Source organism: Perna viridis, chromosome 4 (assembly GCF_037379345.1).
Source record: "Perna viridis isolate PV_CMFRI_1.1 ecotype Kerala chromosome 4, ASM3737934v1, whole genome shotgun sequence".
Taxonomy (NCBI): domain Eukaryota; kingdom Metazoa; phylum Mollusca; class Bivalvia; order Mytilida; family Mytilidae; genus Perna; species Perna viridis.
In genome coordinates this window covers 3,902,993-3,923,767 of record NC_142448.1, presented here as the reverse complement: position 1 = coordinate 3,923,767, position 20,775 = coordinate 3,902,993, and the positions used below count along the sequence as shown (strand labels likewise).

General features: G+C 31.7%; 1 protein-coding gene across 1 annotated transcript in view; it reads left to right on the top strand.

Moving 5' to 3' along the window:
- The first annotated feature begins 1,919 nt into the window (after positions 1–1,919).
- LOC148618487 (uncharacterized) overlaps positions 1,920–20,775 on the top strand; it is a 49,653-nt gene continuing 30,797 nt past the window's right edge. The window contains exons 1-6 of the mRNA XM_088577489.1: positions 1,920–9,300; positions 10,048–10,128; positions 11,907–12,065; positions 12,315–12,470; positions 17,599–17,784; positions 18,950–20,519. Of these exons, the coding sequence (XP_088433615.1) occupies positions 9,255–9,300; positions 10,048–10,128; positions 11,907–12,065; positions 12,315–12,470; positions 17,599–17,784; positions 18,950–20,519 (2,198 nt within the window). The 5' untranslated portion in view covers positions 1,920–9,254. The remainder of the gene's footprint in view (positions 9,301–10,047; positions 10,129–11,906; positions 12,066–12,314; positions 12,471–17,598; positions 17,785–18,949; positions 20,520–20,775) is intronic.

Genomic DNA, 20,775 nt, shown 5'->3' with positions numbered 1-20,775 from the left:
AACTAAGACACAAATACTCAGGATATAAATATTGGCAAAAATATAGATAAACTAAGACACAAATACTCAGGATATAAATATTGGCAAAAATATAGATAAACTAAGACACAAATACTCAGGATATAAATATTGGCAAAAATATAGATAAACTAAGACACAAATACTCAGGATATAAATATTGGCAAAAATATAGATAAACTAAGACACAAATACTCAGGATATAAATATTGGCAAAAATATAGATAAACTAAGACACAAATACTCAGGATATAAATATTGGCAAAAATATAGATAAACTAAGACACAAATACTCAGGATATAAATATTGGCAAAAATATAGATAAACTAAGACACAAATACTCAGGATATAAATATTGGCAAAAATATAGATAAACTAAGACACAAATACTCAGGATATAAATATTGGCAAAAATATAGATAAACTAAGACACAAATACTCAGGATATAAATATTGGCAAAAATATAGATAAACTAAGACACAAATACTCAGGATATAAATATTGGCAAAAATATAGATAAACTAAGACACAAATACTCAGGATATAAATATTGGCAAAAATATAGATAAACTAAGACACAAATACTCAGGATATAAATATTGGCAAAAATATAGATAAACTAAGACACAAATACTCAGGATATAAATATTGGCAAAAATATAGATAAACTAAGACACAAATACTCAGGATATAAATATTGGCAAAAATATAGATAAACTAAGACACAAATACTCAGGATATAAATATTGGCAAAAATATAGATAAACTAAGACACAAATACTCAGGATATAAATATTGGCAAAAATATAGATAAACTAAGACACAAATACTCAGGATATAAATATTGGCAAAAATATAGATAAACTAAGACACAAATACTCAGGATATAAATATTGGCAAAAATATAGATAAACTAAGACACAAATACTCAGGATATAAATATTGGCAAAAATATAGATAAACTAAGACACAAATACTCAGGATATAAATATTGGCAAAAATATAGATAAACTAAGACACAAATACTCAGGATATAAATATTGGCAAAAATATAGATAAACTAAGACACAAATACTCAGGATATAAATATTGGCAAAAATATAGATAAACTAAGACACAAATACTCAGGATATAAATATTGGCAAAAATATAGATAAACTAAGACACAAATACTCAGGATATAAATATTGGCAAAAATATAGATAAACTAAGACACAAATACTCAGGATATAAATATTGGCAAAAATATAGATAAACTAAGACACAAATACTCAGGATATAAATATTGGCAAAAATATAGATAAACTAAGACACAAATACTCAGGATATAAATATTGGCAAAAATATAGATAAACTAAGACACAAATACTCAGGATATAAATATTGGCAAAAATATAGATAAACTAAGACACAAATACTCAGGATATAAATATTGGCAAAAATATAGATAAACTAAGACACAAATACTCAGGATATAAATATTGGCAAAAATATAGATAAACTAAGACACAAATACTCAGGATATAAATATTGGCAAAAATATAGATAAACTAAGACACAAATACTCAGGATATAAATATTGGCAAAAATATAGATAAACTAAGACACAAATACTCAGGATATAAATATTGGCAAAAATATAGATAAACTAAGACACAAATACTCAGGATATAAATATTGGCAAAAATATAGATAAACTAAGACACAAATACTCAGGATATAAATATTGGCAAAAATATAGATAAACTAAGACACAAATACTCAGGATATAAATATTGGCAAAAATATAGATAAACTAAGACACAAATACTCAGGATATAAATATTGGCAAAAATATAGATAAACTAAGACACAAATACTCAGGATATAAATATTGGCAAAAATATAGATAAACTAAGACACAAATACTCAGGATATAAATATTGGCAAAAATATAGATAAACTAAGACACAAATACTCAGGATATAAATATTGGCAAAAATATAGATAAACTAAGACACAAATACTCAGGATATAAATATTGGCAAAAATATAGAAGCATGAACAATGAAATAAGTCTAATATGTCAAAATTCAAATAAATGGCCAAAATGTGAAAATAGAAAACGAAGACAATCTACATACCCAATGTAGCAAACTAAACAAAATAGATTACACATAAAGTGAGTGTAATAAAAATTGAAAAAACTGCCCATCTAACAATGTCGGCAGAACTATTGAAACTATTCAAAATAATTTGATAAATTCGTCAAGGGAAACAAGATTATAACGGAAATCAAAAGAATGTAATCCAGGGACAAAGACTAGACATGGAAAACAGACAAACAGAACAAAGAACATAAAGTTACCAAAATGATACATACAAAGTAACAAAAGTAAATGAGCAACCTCGGACTTCATAAAAAATCTGGGAGCTTGGACCAGGTGCGCTGGTAGGGTAAGCATCCTCTGTTTTTCTGGAAACACCCGCCATGTTACTCATAAAACGTCAATTCCGGGGTAGACAAAAAAGGAAGGGAAAAGTATTACACGTTGAACAAATCAGTTTTCATGGTGCTGATGTATGCACTGTAATGGTCCATGAGTTCATGATGACGACCATAACACTTCTGTAGTGATGACTTCAAACTTGTAGCAACATAACCCTGTTCCAGAAGCCTATTTGTTAAAGTCTAGCACGATACAAAAAGTCTGCGTAGTTTCGGCAAGCTCTGGCATAACGTATGAGTTGTGATATGGACACTCCATACGCAGGAGCCGAAGGGATGTTGCCACAGATGAAAGGAAAGTTGACAATTCTGAATGAAAAGTCATCACGTTTGTCGTAAAGTTTTGTTTATAGTTTTCCTTTATCATCGATTTCCAAGTGTAGGTCAAGATGTCATGTATAGTAGACAATGTTTTCGCTACATCGGGGTCTTTGAAAACTGATATAGCATTGACACTCATTGACCTATTTAAAACTTTCATACTTGTCAAAATTAAAAACCTCACGGCATTTGATGAAATTTCGTTTGCATAATTATCAACTAAATTGTGGAATTATGCCTCCTTGAAATGACAAATTTCACAACATATATAATGCTGATGCGCCTTATTATCGCAACTCCTCAGAAACCATTTGTATGTAAATTTAATGAACCTCAGTAAGCAGTTCATGTAAGATCTTTAAATGTTCTTTGTAATAAGATCAGGAAAGTTCCTTGCTATTCATTGCAGCTCAGTTTTATTTGTCACATACGAAGCTTTTACGTTGGAGACGATCGATAAAAAACATGCTTCTGCAGACCAAAAACAAAAACAAAATAAAACAAAACAGAACAAAAAAAAAAAAAAATAAAATAAAAAAACTTTGAAACATATTATCATTATGCAATTTTCTACGTTAGTGTCTTATTTGGTAAAAGATGAATCTTATATAAACCACGATATAAACTTTTGTGTTGTACCTCCTATTTTTTCAATGTTATCCCCATGCCAAATACCAAATATCGATTCGTGACGTGTTTTATGACCAATTAGCATAAATTCTTGATTACCTTTCTGTGAAAAAAAATACTGCTAAAGTTTGTCCACACCATTCCACACCTTCAATCATGAATTTCCTGATCACTTTTCAAACATTATAAAGTATTGCTTTATGTTTCTCTGATATGAAAAAAAAAATCTTATAGCAAAATGATCAAATATTTTTTTCAATAAACTTGCACAATATAACCTTTAGGCAAAGTCCTACACTAATTGTAAGTAGTGTTTATAATCGCGAGGTTTTGTACTGATGTCGTGGTTGACGTTGTCGTCGTCATTGCTATTTTTTTCGTGTCTGTCCGATAACTTTAATTGTAGTGAACTAATTGCCATGAAATGTTTATATATTGTCACTTGCTGCTAGAGGAAACTTTCTATTTAAGATTGGGTCATTGGCCCCTATCGTGATGCAAAAATAAATAAATAAATAAATAAATAAATAGATAAAAAGAAATAATAAAAAAAATACCAAAAGAGATACAATAGGGGTATATTTAAAAAGTGATGGCGAAGATATATTGTTACAATAAAATTCTGTTTTGAGAATATTTTATTTTTTTCCCGTTATAGGGGGCAAAGTCGGGCAACAACCTAAAAATTATTGTTTTATTTCTTTTCCGATTTTTAAATTAGTTCCTCGTGGAAATCCCTACTTGTATTAGATAGAATATCTCTTTAGGTTTTTTGGATAACAAGGGTTCAAAGGGTTTAAAAACGTCATTCTTTTAAAGACTGTGTTTCTGAAAAGTTCAACCGATTTTAATGATTTTTATTGTTAATTGTTCCTCTTTACCAGAGCTTTAAGTAGTATTCAGCATATTTACATTATCATTAACCGTTTTTGAGATATTGGGGTGCAAAATCACCCATGAAAGAACCGCGAAAGCAGAACTTCAAAATATTGTGTAATATTGTATAAGTCGTTGAGTCTGTAATGAACGAAACCCCTATGTATAAGTTTGCCAAACACTAAAATTAATCCACACTTATCCTGAGTAACTGGCTTCACTCCCGAAGAATCTTTTGTTATTACTGTTTTGGTTGGAATTTTATTATTCCCTGTCTGTGATCCACAGTTTGATCACCAGTCTAGTGAATTCAGATTTACATTTAAAAAAAGACCGCAAGAATATGAGTATTAAATATCTATTTTAAGATTTCGATCTTCCAACACTGATGATTATCCTCTCACGTGTTCGCCTATAGCATACCAACTTAATTTTTTCTATGAAGTTAGTATTTTCGTATTTTTAACCGATTGGTTCTCTACTGGTAAAGTGTTTCCAGGTTTTATGAAGTTCATGACCATAAATTTCATAACTTGCAGTATTGTATGACCGTGATTGGGAATCATTCTTAATTCACAGAAACTTTTCATATACCTTGGTTTACACATGGATATAATTAGAATTATTTTAAGTTTTTTATGTATATATATAACGGATGAAGTTTGTATTCTATTCTCATCAATTGATTTTTTTTTCTGCATTTAGGATGCTATTTATTGTTTCGGGAAACTAGTCTTAAATGCTTGTAAATGTCATTATTCACTTCCGCCTTATTGTTTAAACGTAAGATTCTAATTAAAAAATCGTCTACAATGGTAACTCATCAAAGTGTTTAATCGATTCATATATTCAAGAGTAATCAAGGGAACCAATGTTCTAGCGGAAATCAAAACAATGTAATCCAGGGACAAAGACCAGACAGGGAAAAATATTAAATAATCATAATATTCCATCCATTTCTCAAAAAGGTTTTCATAAATTCTCAATTGTAACAACTCAAAGGTGCAATATTGGCGTTAAATTGAGATGAAACTGTGTCTGAATTATAGATAGTAATGATTTCATTTTAAAAAGTGTCAGTATTCACCAGATCTGACCAAATGTATTATTAATGCAGCATAATTTTAGAATCTTCTGTCCATTCAATATGAAATTTCTACTGAGGCTTATTTTGTAACACACAATTTCTAGAACATAAACAATTATGAATAAATAATTCATAAATTTTTATGTAAGTTATTATTAAAATATAGGGAAATGATCGAAAAAAGGTTTTATTCTTATATTGAATGATCTACATAAAGCACTGATTCATAAGTAATTTGTGGTCAAAGCCTGAGTCTTTTCAACCGCGAAGAACTAATTTTCACATCATTTTCACAAAGCAGATTCCATATTAGTATATCTAGTCACCATTTTTCGAGGCAAGTCATTAAAGCCAGTTTGTGTAAGTTTCTGTGTTGCCAAACTACAACTATTTGACAATTGTGTCATTAACCAAAAAATGTAATGTTGCCTTAAACTGTCAATCTATCAGGGAGTACTAGGAAGCGATATTCATTTGATATGTGTTCACGGTTAGGCCGTGTTTTGGGGAATTATATATATTTGAATCACCCCACTGCTGACCCTTCGGTTTTTTTATCAATATATTGAATAATTTGGGGTGGTAACTGTTTATCATTTCAGATTTATTTTGGACTTGATTATGAATCGGATTAGTGTTGATACCCTTATTCAGTACAAAATTAAACTATCTTGGCATGGAAATAATCATAACACAATGAAAAAAAAATGATTTTAGTAACTTTAAAATGTTGCTTTTAACATACATGTAGGATTTATTTAAGTTTTCAGTACTGCTAGGTTATATTTGTTTAGCATGTTCAGTTTCAAATGTGCATGATTAGATGAGATAAATGTGGATTTTCGACCAATAAATGTCACCTGGAATGTCCCATCGGTCAAATGATTTATTCGTCCGCATTCATGATCAGTAACCGAAAGTGTCTGGAAACATTCAGCCCTCTGTAGACTATATAGAAAAGGAGTTATTCACGACTAATGGTGTCACTAGAAACAGGACAAATCTGAACTGAAAAAAAGAATGCTAAAATAAAATGAAAAAAAACCTTCAGTTTTCATCAACTATATAACTAAATATGAAATTAATTTACCCAATGTAAGTATAGGAAGACTATCTCACATCTCATATATCGTTTTGAATTTCACAAATAACAATGAATTGAAAGCGGCGCAACATCTTTCACGTTTGTAAGATTGCTATTCGAAATCTAAAGGATTCATATTGCTCTGAGCTCTCATAGTACTTGGTATTGTATCATTCACATTTGTTAATATAGTTTTTTGCAATAAAAAGAGATCATTTCTTGATATGGCCAACGAAAATATATTATATATTATAAGTAATAAGTACTTTTCACAAAAACAACTTCTTATCATGAAAACATTCCCAGAACTGATTATTATGATAGCTTTCTCAGAACTGATTATTATGAAAGCTTTCCCAGAACTAATTATTATGAACGCATTCTCAGAACTGATTATTATGAAATCGTTCTCAGAACTTATTATTATGAAAACATGCTCAGGACTGATTTTTATGAAAGCATTCCCAGAACTGATTATTATGAAAGCATGCTCAGAACCGATTATTATGAAAACATTCCCAGAATAGATAATTATGAAAGCATTCCCAGAATTGATTACTATGAAAGCATTCTCAGAAGTGAATATTATGAAAGCATTGCCAGAACTTATTATTATGAAAACATGCTCAGAACTGATTATTATGAAAACATTCCCAGAATAGATTATTATGAAAGCATTCCCAGAATTGATTATTATGAAAGCATTCTCAGAAATGATTATCATGAAAGCTTTCCCGATACTGATTATTATGAAAGCTTACCCAGAACTAATTATTATGAACGCATTCTCAGAACTGATTATTATGAAAGCATTCTCAGAACCGATTACTATGAAAGTATTCTCAGAAATGATTATTATGAGAGCATTCCCAAAAATGATTATTATGAGAGCATTCCCAGAGTTGATTATTATGAAAGCATGCTCAGAACAGATTATTATGAAAGCATTCCCAGAACTGATTAATATGAAAGTATGCTCAGGACTGATTTTTATGAAAGCATTCCCAGAACTGATTATTATGAAAGCATGCTCAGAACCGATTATTATGAAAACATTCCCAGAATAGATAATTATGAAAGCATTCCCAGAATTGATTACTATGAAAGCATTCTCAGAAGTGAATATTATGAAAGCATTGCCAGAACTTATTATTATGAAAACATGCTCAGAACTGATTATTATGAAAGCATGCTCAGAACCGATTATTATGAAAACATTCCCAGAATAGATAATTATGAAAGCATTCCCAGAATTGATTACTATGAAAGCATTCTCAGAAGTGAATATTATGAAAGCATTGCCAGAACTTATTATTATGAAAACATGCTCAGAACTGATTATTATGAAAACATTCCCAGAATAGATTATTATGAAAGCATTCCCAGAATTGATTATTATGAAAGCATTCTCAGAAATGATTATCATGAAAGCTTTCCCGATACTGATTATTATGAAAGCTTACCCAGAACTAATTATTATGAACGCATTCTCAGAACTGATTATTATGAAAGCATTCTCAGAACCGATTACTATGAAAGTATTCTCAGAAATGATTATTATGAGAGCATTCCCAAAAATGATTATTATGAGAGCATTCCCAGAGTTGATTATTATGAAAGCATGCTCAGAACAGATTATTATGAAAGCATTCCCAGAACTGATTAATATGAAAGTATGCTCAGGACTGATTATTATGAAAGTATTGTCAGAGCTGATTATTATGGAAGCATTTCCAGGAGCGGTCAGTGATATAAGTTGTACTGTTTCCTCATCAGTAAAGCAAAATGTGTATAACTTGAAAACGTTAATTTGATACACAAATTTATAATTGAATATTCATTAAAAAGTTGTATAAATGGTATAAATGCCCCAAAATCTTTCGTAACGCAGTGGAAACCAATTAAACGCACGATATAAGTAACGCTGACGATCACCTGACAGTTCCTATACTTGGTGTAAATGCCGTTTTCGTGCTAAGAATATATACTCGAAGCAAAATTTGGAAGAGAGTTTATGCAAATAAAAAGGGTATAAAAAAGTGACTTCTATATATTTTTTATAATCACGTTTCAATACCTTAGTTGAACATGATTTCATGCTTTACCTTTAAGAGTAGTTGACAAGTTTCAATGTTATACATATGTGCATTATATACAACACCTTAGTCAACATTTTTCTATTAAATGAAAAGTTAGGACCCCGCAGTAACCGTGTCTATCTAAATTGGAAGCGGTTAAAACAATTCTGCGGAGGGTTATTTAAGTTTACATTCTGTGTAAATATCTTTTAAGTGCGTTGAGTATTTATTATATATATATATATATATTAGTATTATGTCTTCTAATATTTCGTGTAATGTACGATTTAAAGAGAAATGCTAGATTTGTTAATGTTAAGATAATAAAAGAAAGATTCCATTTTGATAGGGCTCTGTACATTATCCTTTCCAAACACCATATTCCAACATATTTTTCTAAATTTTATTTGCTTTTTAACAAGATTGATATAGTACTGAAGGTGAGTCGATTAAAGATAGATATTGTTACACGAATCGATACAGCCACTATTGGGCTGTTGATCAGAATCACACCTATAACAAATCATGTCATCGGAATAACCAACAAATAAATTCAACCTGAACAATAATCATAATGTATTGTAATGAAGTTTGACATAATTTTTTGATTGGATATTTAAAATCGTTCGGAATTCCGCATCAATATTTTCAGAAATAAATAAGTTTTGGTATGGATGAACAAGGAGTAAAACTCGTGCTTATTTTATTACTCATTGGTGAGTTCTTGCATATTTTCAAATTGTTTCATGATTAAGAATTTTATCTTGTATCAAAATGCCACATGCGTTTTAAAGCCTTGAAATGGCGCGTATTAAATCAGAATGTAAGCACGCTAGTTAAAATATTAAAACACAAAAATACCACTTATAATGATATTGCAAATTCAGAAAAATAACGTTTCACAAAATGATATGCCAAATTTAGTTCACTTGCTGTGGCTTGAAATCTTGATGAAATGATGTCATCACGTTATGAAAAATATAGTGAAAATAGCAAAACGTTTTTGCGACTTTTCTACTTTGCATCTATGTTAACTTCGAGTGTACATTTATGTTCATTGGTTCAAAACGTTTAAAAGCACATTTGCGCGATTAAAATATACGTTTCCCCGTTTTTTTTATGTCAGAAGATGAAGATATTAACGTATACGTATGTTACCTTAAAATTAAAACTATTACCTTAAAAACTATTTATTCAAATCAATTGACATAAATGATTGTTTTGTTTGTCTGAACAATAGAGGTTTAGTATAGGTAACATAATGAATATTGTTATTCATATCTTTGACCGAAAAAAAAATTGCCACTAGGAAAAAAAATGCGTTTTCATTTTAAAGTCGTCCATTGATTTTGCCAGCACTCTCTCGGAAGATGTTGGGAAAAAATTGAATAAATTAAACCTGTATTCTAAAATGATTTTCTGTTTCCTGATCAGCATTTTTTCGTGACATCGTTTTGTTTAAGATTCAACCTTTATTGGCAACGCTAGTGGCGGGACGAGCACAGCAGTGACAACGCATGACAATGACACCACGCAATCTACAGGTATGGATTTTCGAAGCTTTTAATTTTTCCCCCGGAAGATTAGATGACAACTACTGTCATCTGCCACAGCATGCCTCATATTAGCATTTTGATAACAAATGCGTTATACATCACACATTTGCAAAATAATATAACAAAACAATATCATTCCGATATTTTCCTATTAATAATTTCTTTTCTATAAACTCTATAACGCTATATTCCCCTTCAGATAAACAAAATGGGCAATTCGTTGTTTTTGTCTTTGCTTAAATCACTAAAATTAGAATTTATATACGAAGAAGGTAGACATGAACAAATCTCTGGAATTGAACAAGGCTGGGCTACTTAGAGTAAGTTATTCCATACGACAAAATCATGAAAATCATGTACTGTTTGAAAGAGTAACCAAGGGAACCAAGATTCTAGCAGAAATCAAAAGAATGTTTTTCAGTGACAAAGATCAGACAAGACGAACAGACACACACAACAAAAAACACAAAATAACCAAAAAAAAAAAAAAAAATCCCCAAAAAGTAATAACAGTAAAGAGCAACTCGGACTCCACTAAAATTGGGAGTGAAGCAAGAATACAAAGTCTTAGGGCAAAAAAAAGGATTTAATAAACTCAACAAATGCACCAGCATATTATCTAAATACAAAATACGGAATACTCTCACTGATCACCAAAAGGTTTTGGTCTTCAACAAGTATAAAAGAGTAATCAAGGGAACCAAGGTTATAGCGGTAATCAAAAGAATGCAATCCAGGGACAAAGACTAGACATGGAAAAAAGACATACACGACAAAGAACACAAAGTAACTAAAATCATACATGCAAAGTAAAAAAACAAATGAGCAACTCGGACTCCACTAAAAACTGGGAACATGGACTAGGTGCACCGGTAGGGTAAGTGTCCTCTGCTTTTCTAGAAACACGCGCCGAGTTGCTCATAAAAGGTCAAGTCCGGGGTAGACGAAAGAGGAAGGGAAAAGTAATACACGTTGAACAAATCCGTTTTCATGGCGCAGATGAATACACTATAACGATCCACGAGTTCATGATGACGACCATAAAACTTATGTAGTGATGACTTCAATCTTGTAGCAACATAACACTGTCCCAGAAGCATATAGAATTCTAGCGCGATGCAAAAAGTCTGCGTAGTTTCTGCAAGCTCTGGCTTAACGTATGAGTTGTGATATGAACACTCCATAGGCATGTACTGAAGGGATGTTGCCACAGATGAATGAAAGTTGACAATTCGGAATGAAAAGTCATCACGTTTTTCGCACCTTTAAGTATGCTCTGGAAGGTACAGAAAACAATACGAGTAATGAAATCTACCGTAACAGAACAAGTACACCTCTTGAAAATAACTGAAATGTAAAATAATAATGCAATGACACATTAATGACCAACGCCTCCCGAGAATGTCTACCGTGGAGTTAAACTAGTTTAATGCGGCTTAAACCATCTCCCTGTAATGTAATGTAAAAAATGTAAAAAACTGACACAACAAACAACCACAACAAAAATGCACTCAATTATACATCCAATTATCGCCATTGCCATTCACCTTATAGACTATATTAGACATCAACTAAAAGAACACTTGCAGTTACTGAAAGTTACTCTTGACATATCAAATCATATCAATCGTTCATCTAACACTATAGAGGAATACATTAAACATTTAAGGTATTCATATTTTAAGTAGAAATGGAGTTTTTTTGGTGTGTCTGATTGCTTCCTTGCTCAATTTTGTATTTCTTTTGCATGTATTTTTTTTTAAAAGTTTTTTGGACTGATTGGACTGATTGGAGTATTTGTGCACCTGTAACTGGTTCTTTTGATCGGACATGTGAAGGATTACAGAACCGACAAAAGGAATTCATCGTAGGGGGGAATCTGAATACCACCGTGACAGAGCAGCAACCCTGCAACTTAACTAACGGTAAGTCTACTATTTTCTGTATGTCTCAGGAAATTAGAATGTAAACGAACAACGGTCGTTTGAACGAGTTTAAAGAAATATATTAATATATGCCACTTTTTCTATGGTCATACATGTAATTTAGCCCCTCCTTTCAAATAAAATATCGAAAAAAAAAAAAAAAAAAAAACAAAAAAAAACAAAGCGGCAAGAATGGGACAATTCAAGTACATAAAAATACAAGTATATTCCACGATTCCAATTTTTTAGATGTAATGAATGGTGGATTTTCTGACTGGACAAATTGGGTTGATTGTTCCTTGAACTGTGGGGTTAGAGTTTATCGTTCTAGAGTATGTGATTCCCCGTACCCATGTAACGGAGGATTAAACTGTAGTGGAGCTTATCAAGAATCAAAAATATGTGGTAAGTTTTTACACACAAGTTTTAGTAAATAAATGTTTAATTATCTGGGTTGTTTGTGATGCTTTTATTACAATTATTAATTTTCTCTTATATTTAAATTTGCAACAATAAACTGATGATTTTAGAATTAATGAAAACCTATGTGTCATGGTGTCGTTATATTACCTTTTGGTTTTATTCTGACGAATTGTCATCTTTCTGTTATTGTTGTCTGGGTATTTTCAGAGCTAACTTAGTTAAAAACCTTTTGCGGATCTCTGCAAGCATTTAGTATTGGGATATAGCTTATTCGCTGGTGCATTTGTTACGTTTCCATATCCGTTCTGTATTCTACTTGGCCATCTTTCCAAATTTTTTTCCCCACATGAAGCTCCTTAGGTGTTAATACATATGGTGTTATGACATATAAATACGTCACGAATCAATATATAAGGTCATTGTGGTATGCACTGGACATTAGGTGTAAAAACATTAAATTTAATTAAAAACGTCCTTACAAATGAGGTAAATATGGTTTTTAAAAGTCAGAGTCATTAACACAATAAAATTTAAAAAATAAACAGAATCAGACTGGTTCCAAAACCCTTTGTTATATAATTGACCCTTTTTATCAGAGTTCGACTACTGACACTACCTTTAAATTATTAAGTGAAATAAAGTGTTCAGACCAATGGTTTTTCTTTTTAACCAAATAGTACCATTTTACCTAACAGCACCTTAGTTTGCACTATTGAAAAACACAAGGAAACGTAACAAATAAGGGTAACAACAAAATTAGCGAACACTCACCCGATCCACATTCTAGTCAAGTACAAACTGAATTTGCCAAAATAGATATTACACCACTGGAGCAGCTGGTACCGCAATGGTCCTGACTTGATATAGGAATTTCAAACGAAATGGTGGGTCAAATCTAGGTATACAGCGCGCTTAACCCGCTTCTTCAATTGCGGCGTGAATATATCAGTGGTGATTAAATAGGATTTGCATGTTTTTGCGTTATAATCAGTTAATCAGCGGTCACATCATCATAAAGAACAATTAAGCAAAAAAAAAAAAAAAAAAAAAGAAAAGAAAAAAAAAAAAAAAGAAAAAAAAAGAAAAAAAAGCAATCATTCCTAATATTCCTGTAAGAAACTGAGTATTTTTCAACCAATGGCTGATATTTAAAAAAATGAATTTTGTTACATACCTTTTGAGGCGCATTTTTACCCCTGATTCCGAAGTCTGTTACGCAGATTTTTATAGCGTCATAGGAAATCAGAGGAAATAAGAGTAGTTAGTACTTGTTCTAACGTAACGAATCAATAGTGAAATATGAACACCATATGCAGGAGACGAAGGCATATTGCTACACTGGTAAGGACAATTTATGATATTGAAATTAAAGTCGTCTCTTTTGTCCTAAATATATACACAAGATGCCGCAGACCCATTTCTGTATCTGCCAGTGATAAATCCCGTTTTTTCGCTGTCAAACCCAGACCAATTAGAACCACACTTGGTATGAATCTTTCATAGGGTGTCATAGAAACGATGTGAGGATATCTGAACTGTCATTACTAAAATAGAACATAGGGGTCAAACAGAAGTTTTCGCATATATCTTCAAAACAGTTAAGTTTAGCCACAAAAACACACATCAGCTTTTTTGTTTACTTTTATTTCTTTTTTTAAAATCTTCTCAGAACCCACTGGACAGAACTAAAAAATATGATTGTTCCTTAAGTATGAAATTTCTATCCATGAAAAAACATGGCCGCTTTAACAGTCCCGTTCTAAGTAAAACCTAATTTTGAAACGAATGAAAGTTTTAAATAGGTCAATGAGTACCAAGGCTACATCGGTTTTCAAAGACCCCGATGTAGCTAAAAAATGTCTACTATATATGACAAATATGTTGTCGTACCAGCAGACAAAGCCCAAAACAACATTGTTTTTGTCCGCAACACGTTTTACATCCAATGTTTATTTTCAGAGGAAGACGTAGAATATAATATCAGTGATAAGACCTATACTGCTATCACACTCTCCACAGAAGAGATTGTGGAAAACCATAAACTTGTCCTATCCTTTTTTGGTCTCTATACCAAGGACGAAGATTGTGATTTACCGTCTATGTACTGGATTCCTAAACTCCACAAGAATCCATACAAACAACGCTACATAATTGGATATGCAAAATGTACCACCTAACCTCTTTCAAAACTTTTAACTTCTATACTCACAACTGTCAAAGAGGGTCTACAGTCCTACCACAATACTTGTTACTCCCGTAGTGGTATCAATTCAATGTGGATCCTGAAAAATTCGAAAGATCTTTTGAAGGCAATCAGTTCAAGACTATTATCTGTATATAATAGCATTAAAACCTATGATTTTTCAACACTGTATGTTTTTATTAAAAAACTTAAGACTTAAAAATATTATACATCGTTTTTTTTTTCCAAAAAGATGGTACACCTAGATACAAATATATAGTTCTTGGTAGAGATTCCTCATACTTTGTAAGAAATAATTCCAAATCATCTTCCAAATATACATAGGAAAATGTTTACAAAATGCTGGAATTTTTAATCGACAACATATTTGTCAGTGTGGTGGACGTGTTTTTCAACAAACGGTCGGCATTCCAATGGGAACAAATTAAGCTCCTTTACTTGCCGATCTTATCCTTCACTCTTATGAGACTGACTTTATAGCTGATCTGATCGGAAAGAAAGAATATCGTATTTAGATAGACCCTTTAATCTCAGTTTACGCTATATAGATGACGTATTATCTTTAGACAAACCTCGGGGATTTGATACATTGCATCTACACCAAAGAACTTGAGATAAAGGATACTACAGACACTGTAAAATCAGACATATCTTGACCTACACGTAGAAATCGATGGTAAAGAAAAACTATTGACCAAACATTACGACAAACGTGATGACTTTTCATTCAGAATTGTCAACTTTCCTTTCATCTGTGGCAACATCCCTTTAGCACCTGCGTATGAACTTTTTGTATCGCGCTAGAACTCTCTTGGCTTCTGGAACAGGGTTATATTGCTACAAGATTGACGTCATCACTACAGAAGTTTTATGGTCGTCATCATGAACTCGTGGATCGTTATGGTGTATCCATCTGCACCATGAAAACTGATTTATTCAACGGGTCATAGTTTTCCTTTCCTCGTTTGTCTACGCCAGACTTGACTTTTTATGAGCAACTCGGCGGGTGTTTCTCGAAGAAAACAGAGGACGCTTACCTTACCGGTGCACCTGGTCCATGTTCCCAGTTTTAAGTGGAGTCCGAGTTGCTCATTTACTTTTGTTACTTTGTATGTATGATTTTAGTTACTTTATGTTCTTTGTTGTGTATGTCTGTTTTCCATGTCTGATCTTTGTCCCTGGATTAAATTCTTTTGATTACTGCTATAATCTTGGTTCCCTTGATTACTTTTTTTATTACCGCTATAACCTTGGTTCCCTTTATTACTCTTTGATTACCGCTATAACCTTGGTTCCCTTGATTACTCTTTGATTACCGCTATAACCTTGGTTCCCTTGATTACTCTTTTGATTACCGCTATAACCTTGGTTCCCTTGATTACTCTTGCACATCATCAGGGAGAATCATATTATACTACTAACCACATGCATTTGATGTTTCCGTCAAGTTTTCTCAAGAAGTTATAGGTTTTTGGTAAAATAGTCAGATATATATATATATCTTTCAAATTAAATTGTTTTATAAAATATTGCAGTTAGAAGACTAAATAACAATTATGTAAACAAATTGAGGTCAGAAAACTATAACTTATTAATCTTTAAGAACATTGAAGGGGCTCAGGAAGTACATTTAATACGACGCAGATGATAAACACCATCATTAGACTACATAACTTTGTATATAATATAAATATAACATAATAGTGTGTGTTATTTTCTATTAAAACAGTACTTAAAGAATAAAATAAGAGATACAAAAAAGTTAATTTTAGTGAGAATATATAGAATGGGGCTTTACTGATTAAAAAAAATAAAACTCGAAAAAAATTGAAGTTTATGCAAGTAAACAAATGAAGAGTAAAACAGATTACCAAAATAATAAAATCTAGACAGTAGTCAAAAGGAATAGTTGAAAGGAACGTCCGTATAACAAATGGGGATATCAAAGTAAAACCGGAAAGTTGGAAACAAAGAGGCTGACTGTAGTACACTTGCGATTTTTGTAAAGAAATCTCTATGAAGTTGAAAATTGCTATATATGTTTTATTCTATTAGATCAGCAGGATATTTTGAATGTTTCTTAATTGTTTTTATGTCATTGATCAATACTGTTGTACCATACTTTACTAAAGCAAGTGTCATTTACAGTCGTTATATTTCCATGAAGGTAAACATAATAAGATGACAAAACAAAGAAAAAAAATAAATACTAAATGGTTTGTTTTATGTCAAGGCAGTGTTTATAGAAACAACTGTTTTCCTGTCATGCGATGATCAATTAACACGATGAAAATTACATGTTTTTTGAAAAAGTATAGAATACATTTGAGTGCCATTTTAAAAATATAGTATCAATGATTTGTTTAATTTGCTAATAAGCTTTATTGATATAACTCAGGTTTTTGTTGTGAAGTGGATTTTAGATTACACCGATGACAGAAATTCTTGCTTTAGTTGAATATTAGAGAAAAATATAACCTTCAGATTTAAATTCTCTCTAAAAACTGCACTTTTTGTATATGTTTAACTTTAGTATGTTGAGTACAAATAATATTTACCGTAAATCCGACTTTTCGGTATACATAACTTAAAACTACGGAACACCAATTCCATGCTTGTTAAAGTCTCCATATGGATAGGTGTTTCCGTTTTCTGTTTTTTTTATTCATGTCTAAGTTTGTTTATGTTGTTTTTATTTCTTTGCTTTCCTTGACCATGGTTGCTCTTCGTTCAAATTGCAAATCTGTTAAGCAGTGACCCCTGTGTTTGAATCAGACGTTATTAAACTTTTTGTGTAGTTTTCATTTGGTGTTTAGTAGTTTAATGATCTTTTTCGCCATTTTTTTACTCTACTTTTTTGCGGAATTTTTATTGCTTTTGATGAATTAGTGCTTTTAATACTTATAGGTCCAGTAAATGGTAACTGGACAGAATGGGGAAACTGGTCTCAGTGTTCTGTCACCCAATATGATAGTAATACCACATCATTGTACGGAGAAGGAACATCCACCAGGTGGCGTTACTGTTCAAATCCTCCTCCTGTATGTGGTGGCCAGTGTATTGGGACAGAAAATGAAACTATGCAGTGCATAGGTAAGACTTCATGGTACTGAAATAAAAATGTATGACAGTGAAAATATCCGATGACTACAATAGTCGGTTATGAGAAATAACATAAAAGACCTCGTTATAATAATAATGATGTATGATCGAGTTATATCTAGAAGTCTTTTTCTTCATTACTCAATATCAACTGAATATCGACTTTATTTTCTTGTCATAACAGTAATAATGTGTGTTAAAATAGTCGACTTGTATCATATATCTATATATGTGTTGTAAACCATTGTCGATACGCGGAATTGAACGATGGAATTATGTAAACCTCACACTTTAAATTTCAAACTACTGCTTTGGATTTTCACAGAATCAAACATAGAATCTTTGACATATCTGAGAGTTATGGTCCCTGAGATGACAATGTCATGGTTTTAAAATAGTTTTCAACTCAAATCCTTTAAATGTGAAACCTAGATGATTAGTTGAAATTTATAAAAAGCAAATATAACAGTGTAGAGAGAAATCCAAGTAGTTCAACTTTTTACACTATTTAAAAATTAATAAAAAACTATATTCACACCTATGATCTTGTTTGGAAAATTTTCCGTTGATTAACAAAATATTTTGACGACAAGACGTGAAATGTCTTTAATATAGCTCTGAACAAATTAACAAATTTGTAACGACTTAGCTAAGATGTATCGTTTCCATAAAACTTGAAATGAAATAGTTATAACTAGTAATAACGATATAAGTAATTCACTCAATCGATGGCGACAGTTTGGTTTGCATTAATATTAAAACTGCGGACTGTTGCACATGTTTTCTCTTCCTCTAAAAAGATTTGATATGAAAAATGCAATCATTTAAATCAAAGAAATGTACAATATATAACGAGAATAGATATGGTGTCTAGTCTTCCTTCCGTTTCCCTTAGTTCATCTGTGCATTGTGGTAGTATAGTTGTAGCGTACTTACCTCGAGTCATACTAGACTTTACAATGCAGCTGATAAAAGAAGAAAATTTACGACTTGTTGGGGTAAGATTATTGTGCCCGGGTATTGTGACATACCTACCAGTACACTATTGCTTCTATGAGCATAAATAGATCAAACGGTCTTGTCCCGAAATGCATGAAATATCTGACATATGTCATCAAACCGCAATTAATCAATACTTGTTTTAATATTTCTCAAGTTATACCAGCATGTTTGACTGAGAGGATATTTGACTCCACCAATACAGATTCGGCTTCACCTATGGTTGTCTACTCTTCTGCAAAAGTCATTATAGAGACACAAACTCAGAATCTTTGTTTCCAAAACACTACAATATATTACGATTGGCATCTATATTTGTATTATGATTGGGGTAAAGATAATGTCACAGAGATAGATATGAAGAGAAACAGCGATGAATATTTTTTTCTTCTACGACCTGATGACTTACAACCTGCAATTTACCGCTTGCATGTAAAAATAGGTTATCCAGACAATTTTACACATTGGATGGAAGGGTCCATGTTTATCAAGGTTGAACACCCTCCTCCAAACACATTCATCACTGGAGGGACTGGTAGGATCATTGGAGCAGGACTTACACAGTTTGATGGTAGATCACAATCTTATAGTCTTAAAAATTCACCAGGAGATCCCTCTGGCCTTGTCTTTAGTTGGGCATGTTTACGTTATGTTACTTATGATATCTATAATCTGCTCAGTCTATATGTTGATCCTAAGTTCGTATTTGGGGATCACATTAATCTTTTAAGATGGTATGATATAAGTTTTATTGAGATAATAAATGATTTGGTAAAGGCGGTCAACGGAACACTTCTTTACGAGCATGTAAAACAAATACCTATTTATGGGAATTTCGCCGGAAATATCACCGTTACATTTACTCAGAATTTCAGCTGCAGGAATATTGGGAATGGGAGTGTCAATATTTCAATACTTGATGATCTAAACTGTACCGACTTTCTGATTAACGAGACTTCGGCTCTTACAGATTTCTTTGACATTAAGTTCATGTCAAACATGGTAAAAAATAAGGAACCAAAACTTAAAAAGAACATTCTTTTACCGGAAGGTCATGAACAAATAACAAAAGATTTTCTGACAGTAATGAACAAGACTTATGATTCAAACGAAACATTTTTAATGGGTTTAAAAGATGTTGGGGATTTACTATCAGAAAGTTATTCGCTGGTTAATAGTCTAAATAAACTAAGGAGCCTGCCCGATGTTAACTTCGACAGCAGTTTCCAGAATGACATAACTATCTGGTTATTGGAGGTAGACAAGATCTCAAACGACATAAACTCACTTTATACAGTAATTAATGAGTACAAGAATGAATTGTTAATTATTGAAGCAGGTTGGCCACTTATAAATTACGTGGGTATCCAGGGATATCTAAGACTGTATATTAAAAGGTTACCACAATCCTCCAGAAAGTACTTACTACAGTTTTTGTACACTTTGTATGATACAATATTCAGACTAAAGAACTATGACTGGAATTGGATAGAGGAGAAAGAGAAAATGTTTATAAATTGGATGGTCGATATCTTAGTAGTTGAATCTACGTGCAGGGATTTCACGGGAACTATTGACGGATTTGCCAATCTTAGTGTTACACAACAGAATGTATTTGATGGCTATGGGTATTTGGTTTACCTCAGAGCTGATGATGACGGTTCTGTTGAGTATTTTATACAGCACACTCAAACAATAAGTGGAGATCCTCCCGAAATGGAACTTGAGTAAGTGTTCAGCATATTTTTGAATACAATAAAATCTAACGATGTTTTTTCCATAATGACTAAAAGCAAGTAAAGTACGCAACAAACGAGAGTATATAAAGTAGTATAGGGTTCAGTTATATCAAAAATGCTACCATACCGAACAAACACAGATGTACAGAATAAATTCAACCAAACAAAAAGTTGTTTACTGTGTCTTCCAAAAAAGTTTACTATTGATTTATATATTTATTCTTGTTTTATATCTGCATTTTAT